Source organism: Anoplopoma fimbria, chromosome 4 (assembly GCF_027596085.1).
Source record: "Anoplopoma fimbria isolate UVic2021 breed Golden Eagle Sablefish chromosome 4, Afim_UVic_2022, whole genome shotgun sequence".
NCBI classification, from domain to species: domain Eukaryota; kingdom Metazoa; phylum Chordata; class Actinopteri; order Perciformes; family Anoplopomatidae; genus Anoplopoma; species Anoplopoma fimbria.
In genome coordinates this window covers 17142819-17161906 of record NC_072452.1, presented here as the reverse complement: position 1 = coordinate 17161906, position 19088 = coordinate 17142819, and the positions used below count along the sequence as shown (strand labels likewise).

The 19088-nt window shown below is 39.8% G+C and overlaps 3 protein-coding genes across 4 annotated transcripts; 2 read left to right on the top strand and 1 right to left on the bottom strand.

Annotated features, from left to right (window-relative positions):
• Positions 1-128: 128 nt before the first annotated feature.
• Positions 129-7351, bottom strand: srpx2 (sushi-repeat containing protein X-linked 2). The gene is made up of 11 exons (XM_054597862.1): positions 7266-7351; positions 7082-7137; positions 4452-4529; positions 4077-4268; positions 3336-3512; positions 2881-3004; positions 2669-2790; positions 2390-2569; positions 2145-2278; positions 1911-2032; positions 129-558 (listed from the first exon to the last, which is right to left on the bottom strand). Exons 2-11 carry the CDS (start codon positions 7125-7127, stop codon positions 378-380), a joined length of 1356 nt encoding a protein of 451 aa, XP_054453837.1. The 5' UTR covers positions 7128-7137; positions 7266-7351; the 3' UTR covers positions 129-377.
• A 1891-nt stretch (positions 7352-9242) lies between these two features.
• On the top strand, positions 9243-15170 carry tspan7 (tetraspanin 7). Its single transcript, XM_054597646.1, has 8 exons — positions 9243-9502; positions 11940-12128; positions 12215-12289; positions 12381-12485; positions 12768-12923; positions 13096-13179; positions 14165-14249; positions 14456-15170. The coding sequence occupies exons 1-7, from the start codon at positions 9416-9418 to the stop codon at positions 14231-14233; spliced, it is 765 nt and encodes a 254-aa protein (XP_054453621.1). The 5' UTR covers positions 9243-9415; the 3' UTR covers positions 14234-14249; positions 14456-15170.
• Positions 15171-16182: 1012 nt separating this feature from the next.
• mid1ip1l (MID1 interacting protein 1, like) lies at positions 16183-18821 on the top strand. Of its 2 annotated transcripts, none has more exons than XM_054597679.1 (2): positions 16183-16287; positions 17462-18821. In XM_054597679.1, exon 2 carries the CDS (start codon positions 17558-17560, stop codon positions 18062-18064), a length of 507 nt encoding a protein of 168 aa, XP_054453654.1. In that variant the 5' UTR covers positions 16183-16287; positions 17462-17557; the 3' UTR covers positions 18065-18821. The 2 variants fall into 2 exon arrangements, with proteins under 2 accessions (XP_054453654.1, XP_054453655.1); XM_054597680.1 differs by lacking the exon at positions 16183-16287 and adding an exon at positions 16821-16975.
• Positions 18822-19088: the final 267 nt, after the last annotated feature.

The window sequence follows — 19088 nt, the reverse complement described above, 5'->3', positions numbered from 1 at the left end:
AGTAGTCTTTTGTTGAAGTCATTAAATCATGAAATATCAGATCAGAACAAGGGCTCTTTGACAAAAATACTAATCCACATCATGTATCGCACCTAATTTTATCCATGCTTCAAAATATATTCAATATTTTTTTAATAATGTGTTTTACTGTCTGCATTTGTGATGACCATTTTCTGGATTCTCTGAGAGAGAAAATGGTGCTAGAACTTCAGTGTTGTTAAGTGATCACATTTGAACATGAGGAACTGCCTTCTTGTCCTCTTCTCTCTCCTAATGTCCTTCTGGACCTGGTGTCTGGTTGTTTGTCCTCCTCCCTCATCTTGTGTTTAGTAAAGCTGATGAGTTTATCGCTGTGGCAACCATAGAGGTTTGTTAAATCAGTCACAGAAGTCCCTGTGGAGCTCCAGTCTCTCTCGCTCCTCTTCATCCAGTAGGAAGCTGTCGATGTAAGAGAACAGCTCATCTGACGCCATCGGGGTGATGAAGCGCTCTCGGTCCGATCCGAGGTCGTCCAGCAGCAACATGCTGAAGTAGAATCTGGAGATTCTGAACACTTGTCTACAGAGAGACACACGTAGGGACACATTAAAGTAACACCAACAACATCTCATACTTTGATATCATTAAAGCTGCTATAATCAGTATTTTTATAGCAAAGATTTAGGGGGGTGCTCGTATTGACCGATCCACTGATGATTATAACGTGCAGTTTCCCTCAGCTCTAATGAGCTTCATAATGTCTTTACACTCAAAGTTTTGATTCTCTGGTCATCAAATTTACTATTTTAGTTCACTTTCACAGCTCATATGGTATTTATGGCATGCAACTGTTTCTGGCAAAAAAGGTCTCATAAACCAACAATGACAATGACAGACAAAGTTAGCATTTAGCTGGTGAACACAGTGGAGCATTATGCAGCCAAAGAGACCGATAATTGGTGGAGTTGGTGGTGACCATAACAGAGCTAGAAGAAGAGTGATAATTATACTCAAGGTCACCACGTGGCCAAAAACACAACCACAAATAAAAGATAATGTTGCTCCGAAAGGGAACCAAACAGTAAAGCTATCAGCTTTCAAAAAACAAAATGATTAGCTTAAAGATGCTAAAAGAAGTCTGTACAGCTGAAGAAAATGTATTGTATAAAAGTAATATAGAGTTGGGTGATAATTCTCTCTTTTATAATACACAGTCACCTAATCCATTACTAACATTAAAATATTCATAAGTGTACATTTAATCTGAACTCTATAATGCTACTTTTAATTACATTTATGGTGACATCCTTTAAGCCTAAAGAGTGTTGATCAGATGTAAACAGTTCCCTCTACTTCTTCTACCTTAGTGGTGTCTGATTGTCTGCATTTCCCAGAGTGCTTTGCATTACACTCAAAAAATCTGCCTCAATATGCCAAGGCTGTGTGATTTGTGTGTCAGTGGAGAGACTGAGGAGATTTTCCAGCCTGGAAAAAGTGAGCAGCGCCCCTTACTCCAATTACACAGCTGCTGGAAAAATCTATATCTTTCTGTCTTCTAAGACAAACTCGTCCCTACATGCTGGTGTTTGTGAAGAAATGTGGACATAAAAAGAAAATCCCTTACTCATTGATTCTCAGGAGAACCAGAGCCAGGTTTTGACGATTGATGCTCTGTCAGTCTCGTCAAATTCCCATTACTGCTATGCTGGAATTATGTTGTTGCTATTTTTAAGTGTTAATCCTTCAAGTGGATTTTTTTCCACAGAGGATCCCTTTTTATTAGGAGGCTCCTGACATTTAAATAGTGTGAGGAGAAACAACCCCTTACTGTTATGGGAGTTATATAAAGCCATAAAGGCACACACACGCCAGAGGATGAACCATAAAACTGCTGAATAACTAGGCCAAGTGTTGCGATATCTAACTATTACCTCAAACCCTCGATGACTTCAGAGCTGAGCAGACTTTCTTTAATGCGACCCGTCTCTCGAGGCGGTGAGCCGAGGAGCTCGATGACGGTTACGTGTCGCAAGTCTAATCCACAGTCTGATTTCTGGTTGAAACAAGGAAAACAAGGAGCAGATTTTGAGGTTTATTTAAACTTCCTGTAATTTTTTGTGGGGGAAGATTCATGTGAAATCACTGGCAGCAAAACTTTTCCTCACTTGTATCATGAGGTTCTGCAGCTGGTAGTCTGGGTCAGATATGTTGGGCGCAGACATGATCAGCAGCCTCCTCTTTTCATAGAACTGATCCAGGAGAGCAGAGACTGTCTTCACATCTGATTTAATCTCCATAGCTGCAAACACACACAGTCACATTTGCAGCCTGCATTAATACCTCACACATGTATACTATTGTGTTTATGCTGCAAATTCAAGTATGATTGGAATTTTCCGTGCACACTCACGAACACACTCAGCAGGGCTTCCTCCCCAGCTGCGGTTGAACTGGCAGACACGACTAGATACGCCCCTCCGTTCATATCCTCCGTCACAGTGGTATTCACATGTTGCCCCGTAGTTATTCCCATCAGAGGAGCAGGTGAGGTAGCCGTGCAGAGGTGGAGGTAGAGCTGCACATCTTCTCACTGGAGGGAGGACACAATGCACATTAGAAATCCAGTGTGAGATCCACGTTATAACCCTGTGTTAATGTGTATTTAAACAGATTTCATAAGTCAACGTACCCTCAACACGCACAATAAACTTGCAGGCTGCTCTGTTTCTGGCTTGATCATACACTTTGTATCGGATGACGATTGCTCCCTCTTTAAAGTCGGTGCCTGGCTGCTGGCCTACCAGTATCACACTGCAGAGAGAGACGTGCAGTGAAGGCTGAGTGTTTTAATGCATTTTAAGGTGAACAGGAAAAGGGATGCGAAGAAAAGGAGCGACATACTCAAGTGATTTATCAGCAGTATCTGTGGCAGCAGGGGGGTCCCAAGTCACCGTCGCAGTTAGTTTTCCAGGCTCGGCGACCTTGAGTCTGGATGGAGGACACTTGATCTTTGGAGGATCGGTATCTGAATGAACAGAGATTTTGCAGAAGGAAAGTCATCCAGATGTAGCAGTCATATGGAGATTATGAAGACTGAAAGACAGAAGACCACATTCTGGATTCAGTCCAAAAACCCAAGGAGCAGGAAATATGCTTGTTGTTGTGTGACTTTGAGACTCGACACACACTGGCTTGTGAAAGAATAATTAAAAACTAGACAGCAATACAGACAGCCTGACTTCAGGTTCATTTCACGGCAGTAAGTTAAACCTCTAGTTGACAGTTCAACAAAGATTTATGAGTTCAAACATTTGTTTCGCTTTATGGATCTGCAAAAATAAGACCTTAATATGTACCTTCACAAACTGGCTGCGCTCCGCTCCACGAGCCGCTGCGCTGACAGGTGCGTGAGTGCTCCCCCTCGATGCGATAGCCGGGTCGGCATTTGAAGTCGCACCTGGAGTCCACCATGAAGCCATGAGTGCAGGTGTATCTGCCGTATGGAATGAGGTGCAGCAAATGGCAACGCATCTCTGAAGGAACATCGCCACACATACATGAGTGTTAGGGTCGAAACAATCATATAATCAATATACAGTATATCTCAAATAATGAGGCTGGTGATATTTTATATTAGTTATTTTTGTTGGTTAAAGACCAAAACCAACAATGTGTTGGTTTGTTTCTCAATACTTTTCGACTTCATAAGTCTACCTGTTGCTCTTATTCCTCCAAGCCGATTCATTCCTACTGAAGACTTTAATCTTTAAAAGCGGGTCACAAATGAATACTTCAATTTGAGAATAAAAGAGGCTCAATCATTTCCTAAAACAGATGGGCACTATAGGTCTTAGCAAATGTAATTTAAACACCAGTTAATAGTGCATTTGTAAAGGACTACTTTAAGCAGCGGTTTAATACACATTTAGGACACTGTTGAGCTTTTACAACAGCAGGATGGTGTAGTACTCTGCCCATGTTTATGGTAACAAAGGAACATATAAGTCAGTGCAATGGTGTATTTTGAATAAGTAAAAAAGTAGAATAACACCAGAGTCATCCTCATATATGAATGTAAAGTCTCAACGTCCACATACTGCGGCAGTAGGCCGTGCTGGACCATCGTCTGCTGGCGAGGCACTGAATGGAGCTCTTGCCCACTAGTCGGAATCCTCGGTCGCAGCTCATCTCACAGCGGGTTCCCAATGTGCTCCTGTAGGCGGGGCCTCGAGGAGAGTGGCAGGTCAACTCGCCATTGATCAGACCCGGAGAGTGACACCAGTGCGGGTCTGTGTTTAAAGAGTAAAACACAAATCTGTGTGTAGCAGTAATGGTGGAAAGCAAGGTACTGAAGGGTCTTATACTTGGGGTTAAAGGGACACCTGATAGTAGACAGCAGTACTGTATAGTATCTGATGTTATATTGTCATATCACCCAACACCCGAGTGAGTGTTTGTAGTTCCATACGCACTTGTGTAGTCCAGCTGAGGAGTATTGTCTTCTTCTACAAAGTCATTGTAGCTGTCATCCACTGTGGTCCCAGAGCAGGCTATAAAAACACACATCAGACAAAAACATTAACATTTCTAATGTGACTAAGATTCTCCCCACACAATCTCTTTTCCATAACTTCTTTTCAGGTTTCCTTTAACACAAGCTCATAACATTCCAGTCCATAGACACCTGGATTTGCAATCAGTGCTGCTAAAAAACAACACCTGAGGGTTTTAAACCTGTGAGTCAGCTCAGAAAACATGGAAATCCTCTAAATGATACAAAGTTTACGTTGTTTTCTTGAAAGGGGCAGGAATACAATTAGATATGAGTGCAGAGAAAGCATGGTAAACAATATATTCTAGTTTTATTCTGGGCTTTTATATCGACAACAGCGTTCACCACAAAACAAGACACACAGCATGTTTTCATTACTCCCTCTTACTCATCTCTTTTTCATGTAATAGGCAGAAGGCGTACGTTGTCAACTGTAGGTTACTGTGGCCTCTATTCAAAATTGTGTCTCTCTTCACAATAAATTCCTTTCACTGTTATCCTCCTCTCTCAGCAGTTGTGGTTCAGGAACATAATCCATTTTGAAATGACTCCATGTTTAGAGCTGAGTGCCAAACTTTCCAGGCTGTCAACCTCCACCCCCATCTGAAGGCACTTCCTTTGCTGCAGCTCAGCCCTTCTGTTTTCTGGCCCTCAAACAAACAGAGTCCACTTTTAACAGTTTCTAATAATAATAATCGTCCATCAAATTAAACGTTCCCCTCTCTCTTCTCTGGAAGCTGCTTCAGATTGTTCCAGCGATGTGCAAATTAAACCAATCGTCAGCAGTTTTTTCTCATAATGAGCCCGATGTTCCACTCAGTAACATTCCCCCAGACTAATGTTTCCCAAGTCCCCCTCACAGAGAATTACTCACAGAGGAAACAAACAAGCTAAGCTCATCAGCCTGATGGTCTGCACTGCGGGGCCCAAGAAGAGACAGACATTACCTCGTGCATGGCAATTAAAAGTCAGTATTTTTAATTACATGCAGGTATAACTACCCCGGCGATGAAAGGAAACCAAACACATATACCTAATACCTCTATACTTGAGGTACTTGTGAATAACTTGAACATTTAAATCTATTTTATACTTCTATTCCACTATTTCAGAGGGAAATATTGTACTTTTTACGGGTTAGGGTTATAGGCTATATTTAACTGATGGCTCAAGTACATCGTTAAAGATTAAACCAGTGGTTTTCTTAAGTGTGTGGCTCATGTCAGCTTACAAAAAAGCAGGACTGCAACTAAAGATTATTTTCATTTTCGATTAATCATTTAGTCTCAAAATAGCCCAAAACAGGGCTTAAACTTTAAGATGATTATTAAAATAGTTCAATTTTCTGTCCACAGCTAAAAGACTAATAATTGCAGCTCTACAAAAACAGTGTCTCTCTTCTCACAAGGTTTCATCTTCAATAAAAAACAAAGCAAATATCTGACAAAAATGCGAGAAGTAAATTGTAAATTTTTAGACCAGAAGTTTTTCCTTCATTCCTACTCCATTAATCATGTTACAACTATGATTTCTCTTCTTAGCCTTTGAAGGGGTTGACTCACAGGTATATAGACTGTATATAAAGTAGTTTAAACTGGCTGCTTTAATTGATGCATCAGTATCAATATCTAATATCTGATAATATATCCATCTCAGGGGCCATTTTTCTGCATAACTAGCAGGCCTTCTTTTAATTTATGTAGCCGATAATACTTCTGTTCTTTAACTTTAGTATGATTTTGAATACACGATTTTTACTTGTGAAGCAGTATTTATACATTGTTGTACTGCTACTATTACTCAAGTAAAGGGTCTGAATACTTCTACTACAAGTGTAGAATACCAAGACACTGACACTGCAGCCACACGGTGCATCATGCATCACTCACAGTAATGTCTTTACACAGAGACATGCAGGCTGTAAGCAGAGTGAGTCCATGAGGCCGAGATGAGTCACACCAGAGGAAGGTGTGCAGTTTGACAAATGTTGCCTGTTTGAGTAACAAAGGCTTCATTTATCTCTAATGACAAAGGTGTCCAGCATCCTTTCAATCACTCGGCATTATCATCTGAGGCTTCTGGGTGGATCTCAGGTCACGCTATTATCTCTGCAGGATTAAATGGAGGCTTCTGCACACTTGGCCCAGAGGGGGGACTCCTCACTAATTAACTGGCAGTGATTAGAGCCGAGCTGTAATTAAACCGCCTGGTCAGCAAAAGCAGAGGGGCTCCTGAGGAGGCAGGCAGCTCAACCACAAGCCTTAATTTAAGTTTATTCTGACTTGATTCTGCTGTATCACTTCAGCTCCATTTGCATTCATCCAGTGGCCACAACAATTCAGCACATCTGCATCTAATACAGATGTTATTACTGTTGATCTGAAGGCATTTCCCTACCGCAGGGACTGGAAGTGATTTCATTGTTTGAGTGACTTTAGCAATCGTGATACGATTTTATTTTTTTATTTTTTTACTTTTTATAGAAGATTAACAAATAATTGAATGATATTACGACTAAAGAACGTGTTTTTACTTATTGTTTGGACTCACCTGTGAAGTATAAAATGAACACAGCAACAAAGCGGATGAGAAGCATGTTGACAGTCCTGAAAAAAAAAGTTGTTTTGCTCAGTTTGGTTCAGATCCCGAAGTCCATCCGAAAAAGAACAAAGTTATAATCCAGAGAGAGTTTACAATTAGTTCAGCATACGACTTTTAAAAAAAAAAACTTAACTTTTTTTATTATCCCCGCTGAAGACAATAAGCGCTCCCGTCATACCAGAGTCTCCGCAGTTTTTTTGAGAAGGATCCTTCTAGGTCATCATCAAAGTGAAACACCACCTGGTGGCGCTGTTAGATCTCGTCTGTTAGTGTGTTTCCTCCCAACGCTGCATTAAACATGAGGATTGAGCCACTTCTTTCAGATCCGCCCCTCCCACGTCCCATGAACCCAGAAAGTGAAGGTTATTAAAGACACACATGAACATATCCATACACACTGATACCAGGAAGAATCTTTCTCTTTCATATTATAAATTAACTGATTTCATCACTAATAAGATCCCTGGTGGCTTTTAGTGATTTATAGGCTACATTTTTAATCTCCCCTGATTATTATAGGCTTATCATATATGGTAACTTTGTTGTTATAATAATAATAATAATAATAATAATAATAATAATAATAATAATAATAATAATAATAATAATATATACTTTATGTATGTATAGTACTTTTTAAAAACAAGTATACAAAGTGCTTCAAAGACATGAAAACAGAAACGACACTTTGCAATTACATAATAGATCCCACAGGTCTGTTTTAATATATCTAATGTCCATTTACTCGATTTAATGTGCTTCTTTCAAAGTCTCATTTAGTTTGAATGTGTCCCAGAGGCAGCCTGAAATATGTAATGCTGTAATAGAAATAAAACATATATCCGTGTTCAGCTTATGAGCGCCATGTTATGATGCTTTTATTTACATAGCTAGCTGATGTAATTTAGCTCATTCAACTGTGTCACATCACCAGAGACATAATGCATTTTATTATGAAGTCAGACAGTACCAGACAGGAAAAAAGGCTACTGCCCTCAAAATAAAAGCATGTAATTGAGTAATAGAGTTTGACAAACTTGGTGGTAACAGTGACTCTAAAACATTAAGCAAGGACTCTGTCTGAATTAGTGGCTGGAAGAGATCATTTCTAGATTGTTGGGAAAATTGAGGCACACTTTAACCATGAAAAGCTAAAAACATACTCATGTTAAGGCTAAAACAACGAGAGACAACATCAACATTACACCTTACTATGTCATCATTTTAGTTAAGAAGGTGAAATCGATTACACACATTTAAAGCCACAATGTAAGATAGAAAGTCAAAATCTAGACTTGACTCAAAATGAGGAGCTAGTATTGAGTCACATGTTTTATTTACTGAATCATAATTGACTTTGACCTAACAAAATGATCACATAAGCCAAATGCTGGGTCAAAATTATACAATGGAAAGTCAACTTTTTTTTTTTACCTCTCCATTAAAAAATATAAGATAATAAGGCTTCTCATGAAAGTATATCATACTTTTGATTTACCATGAATTAGGAAAGTATTATGTAATGTTGGAAATGTTGGAACTGTACAATCAACATCACCAAAATGACAAACATTTGCTTATTCCAGCTTGGAAGATGTGAGGATTTTGATGTCAAAATGATGAGCTAATACTAGAGAGCATTTTTTATTTACTATCTCATATTTTGACATAGCAAAAATATAAAATTTATTAATAGAAATGTATAAGATGAGTCAAAATATTTGACCTTTTGATAAAAAAAAAAAAAACATGAGGTAGTTATTTCAACGTAACATTATGTCATTTTTACTTTTAATCTATAATAACTTTACATTCACATTTAATGGGACAGTTTGCAGATAAAACCTCTCTTCATATTAAATTGAACTTATTGTGTGTTTACAACAACGTTGGTGTTTTATTTTGAAGCGGTTCGTTGGTGTTTTATTTTGAAGCGGTTCGTTGGTGTTTTATTTTGAAGAGGTTCGTTGGTGTTTTATTTTGAAGCGGTTCGTTGGTGTTTTATTTTGAAGAGGTTCGTTGGTGTTTTATTTTGAAGAGGTTCGTTGGTGTTTTATTTTGAAGGTTGAACTTGACGATGGTGTGTAACTGATTCTAACCGCTGACTTGACTGGCTCTTTTGTGGCTGTTTTTTCCTTCAGGAAAGTGAATCTGCGTCGGTGACGACACTTCCCCCCTCTCTCCCTCCCAAGGATTTATCCCTGAAGTTTTCTCCCCTTCAGGGCGGTGTGAAGTCAACTTTTTCTCTCTTTTGTTTTCCAGATTTAAAGTAAAATCACAACCATGTCGCCGCCGTCTCGACGGCTTCAGACGAAGCCGGTGATAACCTGCCTGAAGACTTTCCTCATCTCCTACAGCCTCATATTCTGGGTGAGCTGCGTGTCATGTCGCGTTAATGGGGGACAACAGGCTAAAGCAGCAGCAGCGGCTACCAGCGGCGCCAACAAAGCAACCGTCACGTCCCCGACCCCCACAGGGTCTCCCCGCACGGACTTAGATGTGTGGAGTGAATGCGACTCAGTTTAAATAGAGCCGTTTTTTTCAGTTGACTCAAAGAACCACTTGTTGAGAACGTTCCGCCCGTTGGCAGACGTTGGCAGACGTTGGTGTTGTCAGGTTCATCAACGTTCTCAAAAACAGCCGTTAAGTAGCGGTTTGATTTAGTGAAACGTCCCACCTAACGTGTAAACTACAGCGTGACGTAGCTACTAGAAGAATGCTTATTAATGAAACGTCATATTAAACACTTGTTGTAGTTCTACTGACCAGCTTAATTAGTGCTCGATGTTAAACTGCAACATTAGTCGATTAATCGATTGACATAACATGTATCGACCTGTTACGTCATTTCCTGTGAGGAGTTAATGATAGGGTGGTTGTCACCGTTGTTTCTCTTTATTAATCATTTAATCATTTGGTACATGATATTTAAAAACACTGGAAGTACAGGCTGTCAATTCAGCACTCACTTTAGAAAATAAAAAAAATAATAAAGTGAAATGTAAACCCTTATTTTCTGATTGTTTAAGTTTTCATTATTGGAAACTTTATTCTCCATATATATGTTACATTGAATGCTTTCATAAATGCACATTTCACAACTTTTTTAATGTTAACAGTTAATTTGAGGTAGTTTTAAGGAGTTTTAATGTACCACTGATCTACAGTACTGGCACTAACTTAAAATACTATGTTAGGCTACCAATTAAGTGAACTTCATTAAATAGCTGGAGTATTAGCATCAACACTTTCTAATTGCGTTAGGTGACATTATTAACAGTCTAAATCACAAAGATATTCAGATTTATTGTCACATAAGACAAAGAAAAGATGCAAATCTTCATATTTTGAGAAGACAAGAGAAGGTTTCTAGTTGAAAAAGGACTCAAAACAGTCACTTTTCTGTCAATGGACTTGTAAATTAATCGATTAATTGTTTATTAACCAAATTATTAAATTAAACAAAAATCATCAGAATACTTGCTAATGAAAATAACTTCTAGTTGCAGCCATAATTACATGTATGGGAAATCTAAACATGAGCTCGGCTTGAGAAGAAAATGAGCAGACACGTCTTCCCCTCCGTTAATCTTTGTACTGAGCAAACAGCCATCTCAGGCTGCTGCTGGGACAAGGTTTAGGTCAGTGCTTTTATCTAGCAATTTATTGCTCTTGCCTGGTTGAGCTGATCCCTCCCCTCCGGCTAATGACTTGTGTGGGCAGTTAAAAGATGCTGTGACGATCAAACCTCAGGCAGAGGCTGGTGGAGTGTCCCAGATGTGTTTCTACTAAAATGTTGACCCGTTATTTATAAATTCATAATCTGCTGCATCTGAATCCTGTATTTTAAGACTGACACAACAAGGGGTTAAAACATATATGATTGTGAACAATATTAGAGGTTAGTTTTTTTTTTTATTCAATGCACAATGTGAGTCAGAGCTCCAACACCCCGCTTAAGCACATCTGCATTTCCTCCACTGAGAGTAAATTTAATGAAGGAAATCAATGAGGGAAATTGAGTTTTATACCTCAGTATGGTTGTTATTTATAAGTATCCCTGATATTGGCCAGATGCAGTTGCAGATCACTGGTTTATCTGAGTAGGAGTTATTATAATGATTGGAGTAGGAGTTATTATAGCGTTAGTGTAGAGTAGCAGTTTAACAAAACATGATAGCAGAGGTGATGTAAAGAGAGCTGGTGTGAAAAGTTGGGTTTCAATTGAGGGCTGCAACTAATCTGACAAATATTTTCTGGATTTATTTATATGATTGTTTGGTCCGATAAATGGCAGAATATTGTGAAAATGGCCATCAGAAGTTCCCATAACCCAAGATGACTGCCCAGATATTAAATGTACTCTCATATATCACAAAGAAACAGCAACATAGCATCAAAGCTCATATATGAACATGAAACCAGTCACTGTTTTGGAATTTTTGCTTGACAAATAGGTTCGATTCAATTATATATAATTTATTTAGTATAGCACAAAATCACGATTTTGCCTCAGAGGGCATTACAATCTGTACACATGCAACACCCTCTGTCCCAAGACCCTCATATCGGAATTCATTTTCTTGTGTTTCAGTTTTATATAGATTCATTTTTAAAATCATTCAAAGAGAAACACTAAATACTGAAGATTTGATAATGAATCTGTTTTGTTAAAATGCTACTTGACTTTAACTCTACCAGTGTGGTTTTGAGACTTCATTTTCAGGTCTTGACCTTTTAAAACCTGCACATTTTTCTCTCTGGCTCTTTGATGCCGGAGCTGACTCTCCCTGCTTTCTCTCTTCAGTTCACAGGAGTGATCCTGCTGGCCGTCGGTGTGTGGGGGAAGGTGAGCCTGGAGGCCTACTTCTCTCTGGCCTCAGAGGAGAGCACCAATGCACCATATGTCCTCATCGGGACCGGAGCCATCATCGTTATTTTCGGACTGTTCGGATGCTTCGCTACATGCCGCGGCAGTCCATGGATGCTCAAACTGGTCAGTGGAGGTGCAGCAAGTTCCCTGAGATATTCCCTTTAGGTGTGACCTTCATTTAATTGTTTTATATGCATTGTTTCCTTCAGTACGCCATGTTTCTGACCTTGGTGTTCCTGGCTGAGCTGGTGGCCGGTGTCTCAGGCTTTATCTTCAGACATGAGGTCAGTTAATCCTCAAAAACACTCAAATATGTTTTTTAAATGGATCACATCCTCTCCCTAAAATATATAATCTTTGTTTTGAATTCACCAGATCAAGGCAAAGTTAGGCTTTGCCTATAAAAACGCTGTGAAGACCTACAATAGCACAGACAGCAGCAGCAGGAGCAGCACTGCAGTGGATGCCATCCAGATAACTGTAAGTGGGCTGTTTTCCATCAAACTAATGGTGTTGCTCTTATCTGAGTTTACTTGTAACTCACTTTATAAACCAAAGAACTCTAGTTCATATAAGAACTTTTTAAAAGGCCAACTAAACACTTAACCCACAGCACAGAGAAGTGTTGCTCTCTCTAGGTCTAAACTTTTAGGTATGTTGCTCTTGTCACTGCAGGTCTGAACCAAAACATCTCCAGCCATTAAACAGATTTATTGCATCACTGTATTCATTTTGTTGCTTTCTTTCTTTATTTCCATATAGCTGCATTGCTGCGGGGTGAACAATTACACTGACTGGAACACCACAGATTACTTTAAAGAGAAAGGTATCCCTGCCAGCTGCTGTAAAGAAACCACCAACTGCTCATCAGAGATCCTGAAAGACATGAACAAGGCCGGGAAAGAGGTGTACACAGTGGTGAGTTCACTGCCTCACACCGAGACGACACCCAACGACATGTTTGTGTAGTTTGAATGGCTTTAAGATTGTGTTTTTCAGGAACAATCCGGGTAATCGGCTCAAAAACTGTCTAATTCTGTTTGTAAAAAGCTTTAAAAAACATCTCTATAACTGTGTATTTCTGCTGTAGGGCTGCTTCGCACGGGTGACCCATGTGATGGAGTCCAACCTGGGAATCATCGCTGGGATCTCTTTTGGGATTGCATTCTTCCAGGTACATCACATGTTTTTTCAGACACTTGGTCTTTTTGTAGCTTTGGTTACAGAAATATTTAAGATGCAGTGACACAGGCAGAAAAAGAGTCTAGTAGGGCAACATCTGGACGGATGACTTTGTAACATCTGTTAACCTTTTAGCTAATTCTGTTGCATTTCCAGTAATGAAAAAAAATAACGCGAGCATTCAGGAAACCAGACATATTTTTGATACATTTTGGTTTTAGTCTGGTGGGGGACATTTGTTGCATGTCATCCCCCCTTTCTCTCTCCCCACCCTCATTATCTGTCTGCTATATATGGCATACTGTCTAAAAGGCGAAAATGACTACTGTGTTGAATTTTTTAGAATATGACGATAGAGAGGGTTCCAGCGGGATTTAAAGGGGTAGTTCATATTAAATTGTTGTCTCCTTAAAGCGTGTTGCTTTGTGCACAAGAATAAACAAAACTGGGACCCTCTCATAAAAACATTGCTCCATAGTAGTACTAGAGGTCAGAAACTACATTATTTAAAATAGTGCACTGTATTTAAAATCCCAGTTTTTGCTCACTATAGAATAAATTAAGTGTCTATTAAAAGTATTGAATAGTGAACACGTTTTTCACAGCCATGAATTTAAGACTTGGAAAGCAAAAGTGGCAACACCACCATGTTGATTATAACTGCATTGTAAGACAACAGGATGTGAAAGTTGAACCAGATAGTTTATGTGCAGAACCAAATAACATTTACAACCTTCCCTTTTCGCTTTTAAAAAAATGGTTTAGACTTTATAGTCTGTGAGCAGTTATTTATATTCTGTCTGAGCAGTCGCCATATGCACAGCTGTGTCTGTAGGACTCTGCAGTTAAGTTAAACATTGACTTTTGTACTTAGAACTAATAAAATGCTTTGTTTCCCTTTTTAAGATTAATCTGTTGTGTTTTAAATAGTGTCTGAATTGATTAATCTACATTTTGTTAAATGTGTTTCCTCTCAGCTCATTGGGATATTCCTGTCCTGCTGCTTGTCTCGATACATAACCAACAACCAGTATGAGATGGTCTAACAGTGACCTTCCACAGGTGAGACTTGTTATCTGCAGTTATAAAATATTGAGGATGTGAACTGTTCTGAATTGCTGTTCCTAGTTGGGAGACTAAATCATCATGTACAAGGCACAATTTGTGAACAGTGATTTAAGGATCCAATTTGTTAATGCAAATACACATTAGCTGCTTTATGCCGGCGTCTAACAACCTGTCACATGTTTTTCGTTCCGTCTTCGCAGGTCTCTGATGGGCAGCTCCTGATGCAAATTGAGTTGAAAGAATCTCCTGTGATTTTAATTTTGTGTGCGTGTTAGTTGATATTATTTTAGAAAGGGAAAAACACTCACTGCTTCTTCTTTTATTCACCAATGACAAATGAGCAGAAGGGGAAAAAATGTAAAAGGAAAACCCAAAACTGGACGTTATCTGCAGCGTAGTCTGACCAGAAATTTAATGGGACCTCGACATTCCAGAGATCATTTGTCACTCGTGAGATTTAATTAGGGATTTCTATTAAGCGTAGATGTTACTATATTTCAGTTAAATGACCAATTGTCAACATTTCCTTTTCTTGTGCCTTTGTATAATGCAGCTGCCTAATTTTGTAATTCTGCTTTGGAAAAAAAAGTATAGACAATTTGTATAGACAAATGTAAAAGTTCTCTGTAACACTAAGTGAATTTCTGTGTGTGTGAAACCAAAATAAGCCTGAGAGATGGACGAAGAGGTCGCCAACCTGAAATCAAGTTTGTGTGATTCACAGAAAGGACTTGGAAACGTGCCTTACTGATTACGTAGGCCAGTATTGTTGAAAACCAGCATTCATGTGTGCCAGTTACATTCGCCAGACAACTTCTTATCACAGTCTTCAGTGTTAAATTGTTATTCTTCTTATTCTTGTGGATGCATGTGAAATACTTGACAAAAAATAAAGGTTAAATTTAGTATCTTCAACAGCGTGTGTGCTCAGAGATCTGCATGCAGCTCAGATGTTTGTAACATACGTTCAATTGAAGACATGCAAACATATTTTGGCGGATGAACATCACTCCATACAAAATACATCAGGAATTTAGTTTCTCAATATCTTGGGAAACTTTTGAAGTAACTTCAGCTCCATGTTTAAGGATATAACAGATAGATGGTTCAGATGCCTCAGTAGAGTTTGTCGAGAGTTGTTGGTATTAATTCATTTTGATTGGAGGAAATCTAGAAATGCATTAACTGTTTAATTCCCTCAGTTCTAACATCATTGTTGATAATGCAGACTTTTAAAATAAAAAAATAGCTTGTCATTAAATATAGAACGATAGGTCAACCACAATTCACATAGTCTATCATATGTATACATTCTCCAGATGCTATAGCTGGAGAGAGGGGACTGAACTGATGTACATTTCTGAGTATGAAGCCAAAAGTAAGTAATAAAATAAAACTTTTATGACTGATTGTCACTAGATAAGTCTTTGATTATAAGTTTTCTGTTAAAATCAGTAATTTGATTAGAAACTAACGTGGCGTGTGTGTACTCATGTTGAGTTTCCATTTAATACCACCAATGATAACTCAGTACTTTGTTGATATGACAAAATAAATATTAGTCAAGACTAATTAAACACCAAAGGGCCGCAAAAGAAATGTCAAGGGTTGATTGACAAAACGATTAACATGATAGATTAACAAATCATTTTCTGCAAAAGATAATATAAATTACGAAGCTTTGCACAATTCTTTGCAGTTGTTCTGTAACTTAATGGATAAATATTGCTCCAAAAGCCTCTAGAAATTATTCAAACCGAGAAAAAGACTATTCTTGAGATGACTGCTGGACTTCTGCAGGTTCCAGAGTTTGTCCTGTCACACAGCAGGATGATCACAGGTGTAACTAATAACCTCAATGATGCTCTGACACTGCCACACCTTAACATGATTAACTTAATCAAATACACCTGTGCACTGCAGCCATGCATGCAGATAAACATGAAGGTTTGACACCTCAGTGTTGAGGATCAGTGTCAGTGGTTCATGTTGCCGGTGGACAAGCTGGAGCATTTCAAGCTCAGACTTTCAGGTAATACCAACAACTTCCTTTGGAATAATCAAATATTGTAGTGGGAAGTTATTATTGTATATTTACAGTGATTATCAGGTTATTATTGTTTTAAAAAGTATGATTAGTTTCTGTTCAGACACTTGGGGAGGGGAAAAAGATTTAACAAAGTCCAACCACCAGGTGGAAGTGCTGTGTAAGATAATAAACGGAAGCAGCAGAGACATGAGGTGAAACGGGGGAAAAAATACAAAAACCATAAAAACTTCGCATTTATTTTTCATAATACAAAGCCACATACACTGAAGAGCACCGTGGCCACCTGTGCAAACCTGGCTCGGTATCGCCTGCAGGCTGCAAACGGTCTAGAGAGGAGAGGCTGCAGACAGACCTGCACACACGTAATTGACCGGCGGCTGCTCTCTGCTCTCTGATTGGTCCGTTTCGGATCAGATGCTATTAAGAGTCCGCCTAGACCCGAGCTGTCCAATGGGCTCGGTAGAAACACGCAGGGAGGGCGGACTGTATTGTTCATCCTCCACCCCCTCCCAAACCCGGCTCGTCTGGTATAAAATCTGAGTTCAGCCGGCAGACTGTTGAGGAAATTTTGACTTTCCTTCACGGCGGGTGGTGTGCAGATCCTGAGAGGACTTGGTTTATTCAAGCAGCACGCCAAGACTGATTCTCCTCAGGTCACCTCGTGGTTCAGGTCAGTCTGCATCCTTTCATATCCGAGGCCTCTGACGCCAATACTATCCTGTTATTTCTAAAGGCCTCTGACGCGAATATTGCTCTACATGAATACAATTTAAATACCAGGAAATCAAGGTCATAATAATGTGATGTGTTATGTTACAATGCGTCAAATTGAAGGCGAACTTTGTCGAAATACATTTTGTGTGTGTGTGTGTGTAGGGCGTGTGTGCTAGATGTTGGGTTATGCTCTGTGGATGAGGCACAAGCTTCCTCTGTTTCATCACATTTCCTGTCTCGCTGCCCTGAAGTGCGTGTGTGTGGTTATGAGCTGGTTTCCTCTGCGTCCATGCTGAATGCGTACGTCTGTATTTCAAAGTGCATCAGCCTGGATTTGCCTCTTTTGTGTGCAACATTTCATCATTCGCATGACTTTTCTTCTTTCTTTTTTTTTTTTGTTTGTTGTTGCTGCATTCTCATGTTTCCTCTCTCCCTCTTGCAGATCAGCCACCTCCAAAACACACCACCTCTTAACACCGCCAGCTCTACACTGTAACCAAGCAAACCTAAAAGGGGGGAAAAACAAAAAGCCTTCAAAATGATGCAGATCAGCACCGACTCCGCCAGCAACAAGCACTCCCTCATCAACGTCATGCACCGCTTTATTGCCGCCGCCAACAACATGGACGAGACCATCATGGTGCCGAGCCTGCTGCGGGACGTGCCGCTGGAGGAGCGCGCGGCCGGCGAGCTGGAGCCCAACAACAACAACAAAAGCCACGAGCCGCCGTGTCCCAACAAACAGAGGGACATGTACGAGCACTACCTGCTCCTCAAGTCCATAAAGAACGACATGGAGTGGGGCCTGCTGAAGAGGGAGATGAGCAGCGGCGCCAGCTTCCTGGAGATGGCGGTGAAGCAGGAGGAGCAGCAGCAGCAGGGGGTCACCGGGGACCTGCACCCCGACGAGAACACGGACCTGGAGAACCAGTTTCACTATCACCTCAGAGGACTGTTTGGGGTTCTGTCCAAGCTCACAATGCAGGCCGACCACCTCACCAACAGGTACAAGAGGGAAATTGGAGGTGGAAACTTCATGAGATAGAAGTCACTACATTTTTTTCTTTTTTTTTTTTTTCCTCCCCCCCCCACCCCCTTGGACTGCTTGACCTGCACAATGGGGATGTGTTGAAGCCCCCCGCCCTCCCCCATCTCTTCCTGATGGATCTCAAGGGTCAGTGCACTGACCAGGGCGACCACTCTCACTCCTGAGCAGCGGCACTCAGAACTTCCCCCATCAAAACACACCTGAAACCAGTGACTCCTGCATGTGTCCACTCTGCCTGTCTCAGTTTAGAGAGGACACTTTGTGTGGCGGAGGTTTATTGAATCTGTCGTCCCCCATCCCGTCCCCGTCCCCCCTTTTCTCAAGGCCATGTGAAGCGCAGCGCTGGTTTATGGAGAAATTTGCTCTCCCTTTTGTCTTTTTCATTTCAAGTTTGAACATGAATTGGTCATCGGATTGTGAATAAAAGAAGGTTTCTGACTGTAGGAGAAATTGAATGCTGGTTATTCTGTCCCTCCTTTTTTAAAAATAGCATTTTAACGCTGAGCTGAAGGGCTCTTAAAACCTGCTGAGGTTTTTAAATCTTTCCACTTGGTATTACTGTAACATGGTGTGCCTTGACTTTTCTTTTTTTTTTTTTTTTTTTTTTTTTTTATACCCCCTCATGACCTGTTCAGTTACTCCCCATTGTCTGACTGCTTAAATGGTTCATCAAGTGTGCTCATGATGAATTGATTCATTTGTTTGTCCTTGGATATTTCAAATTTTATATTGAAACAGTAAAGCTGAAATAAATAATTGGAATCTTTATTTGCTTTGTTTTTGTCACTGTGAACAAGAAGGATGTTGGGGGTGTTGCAGCCTTTTTTCTTCTTCGTAGCTCAGTTAGAAAAAAAACATCAGTGCTTTGGGCTGCACAGGAATGTGTTATGATGCATCTTGACCTGCAAAAAACATGTAAACTAGTTGCTTGACTCACTGTTCTTTATTTAGTGCAAGTTTAGGAGCTTAAGTTATGTTAAAGGATTTAAAGTGCTTTGCTTAGGATTTACCTGAAGGAGAC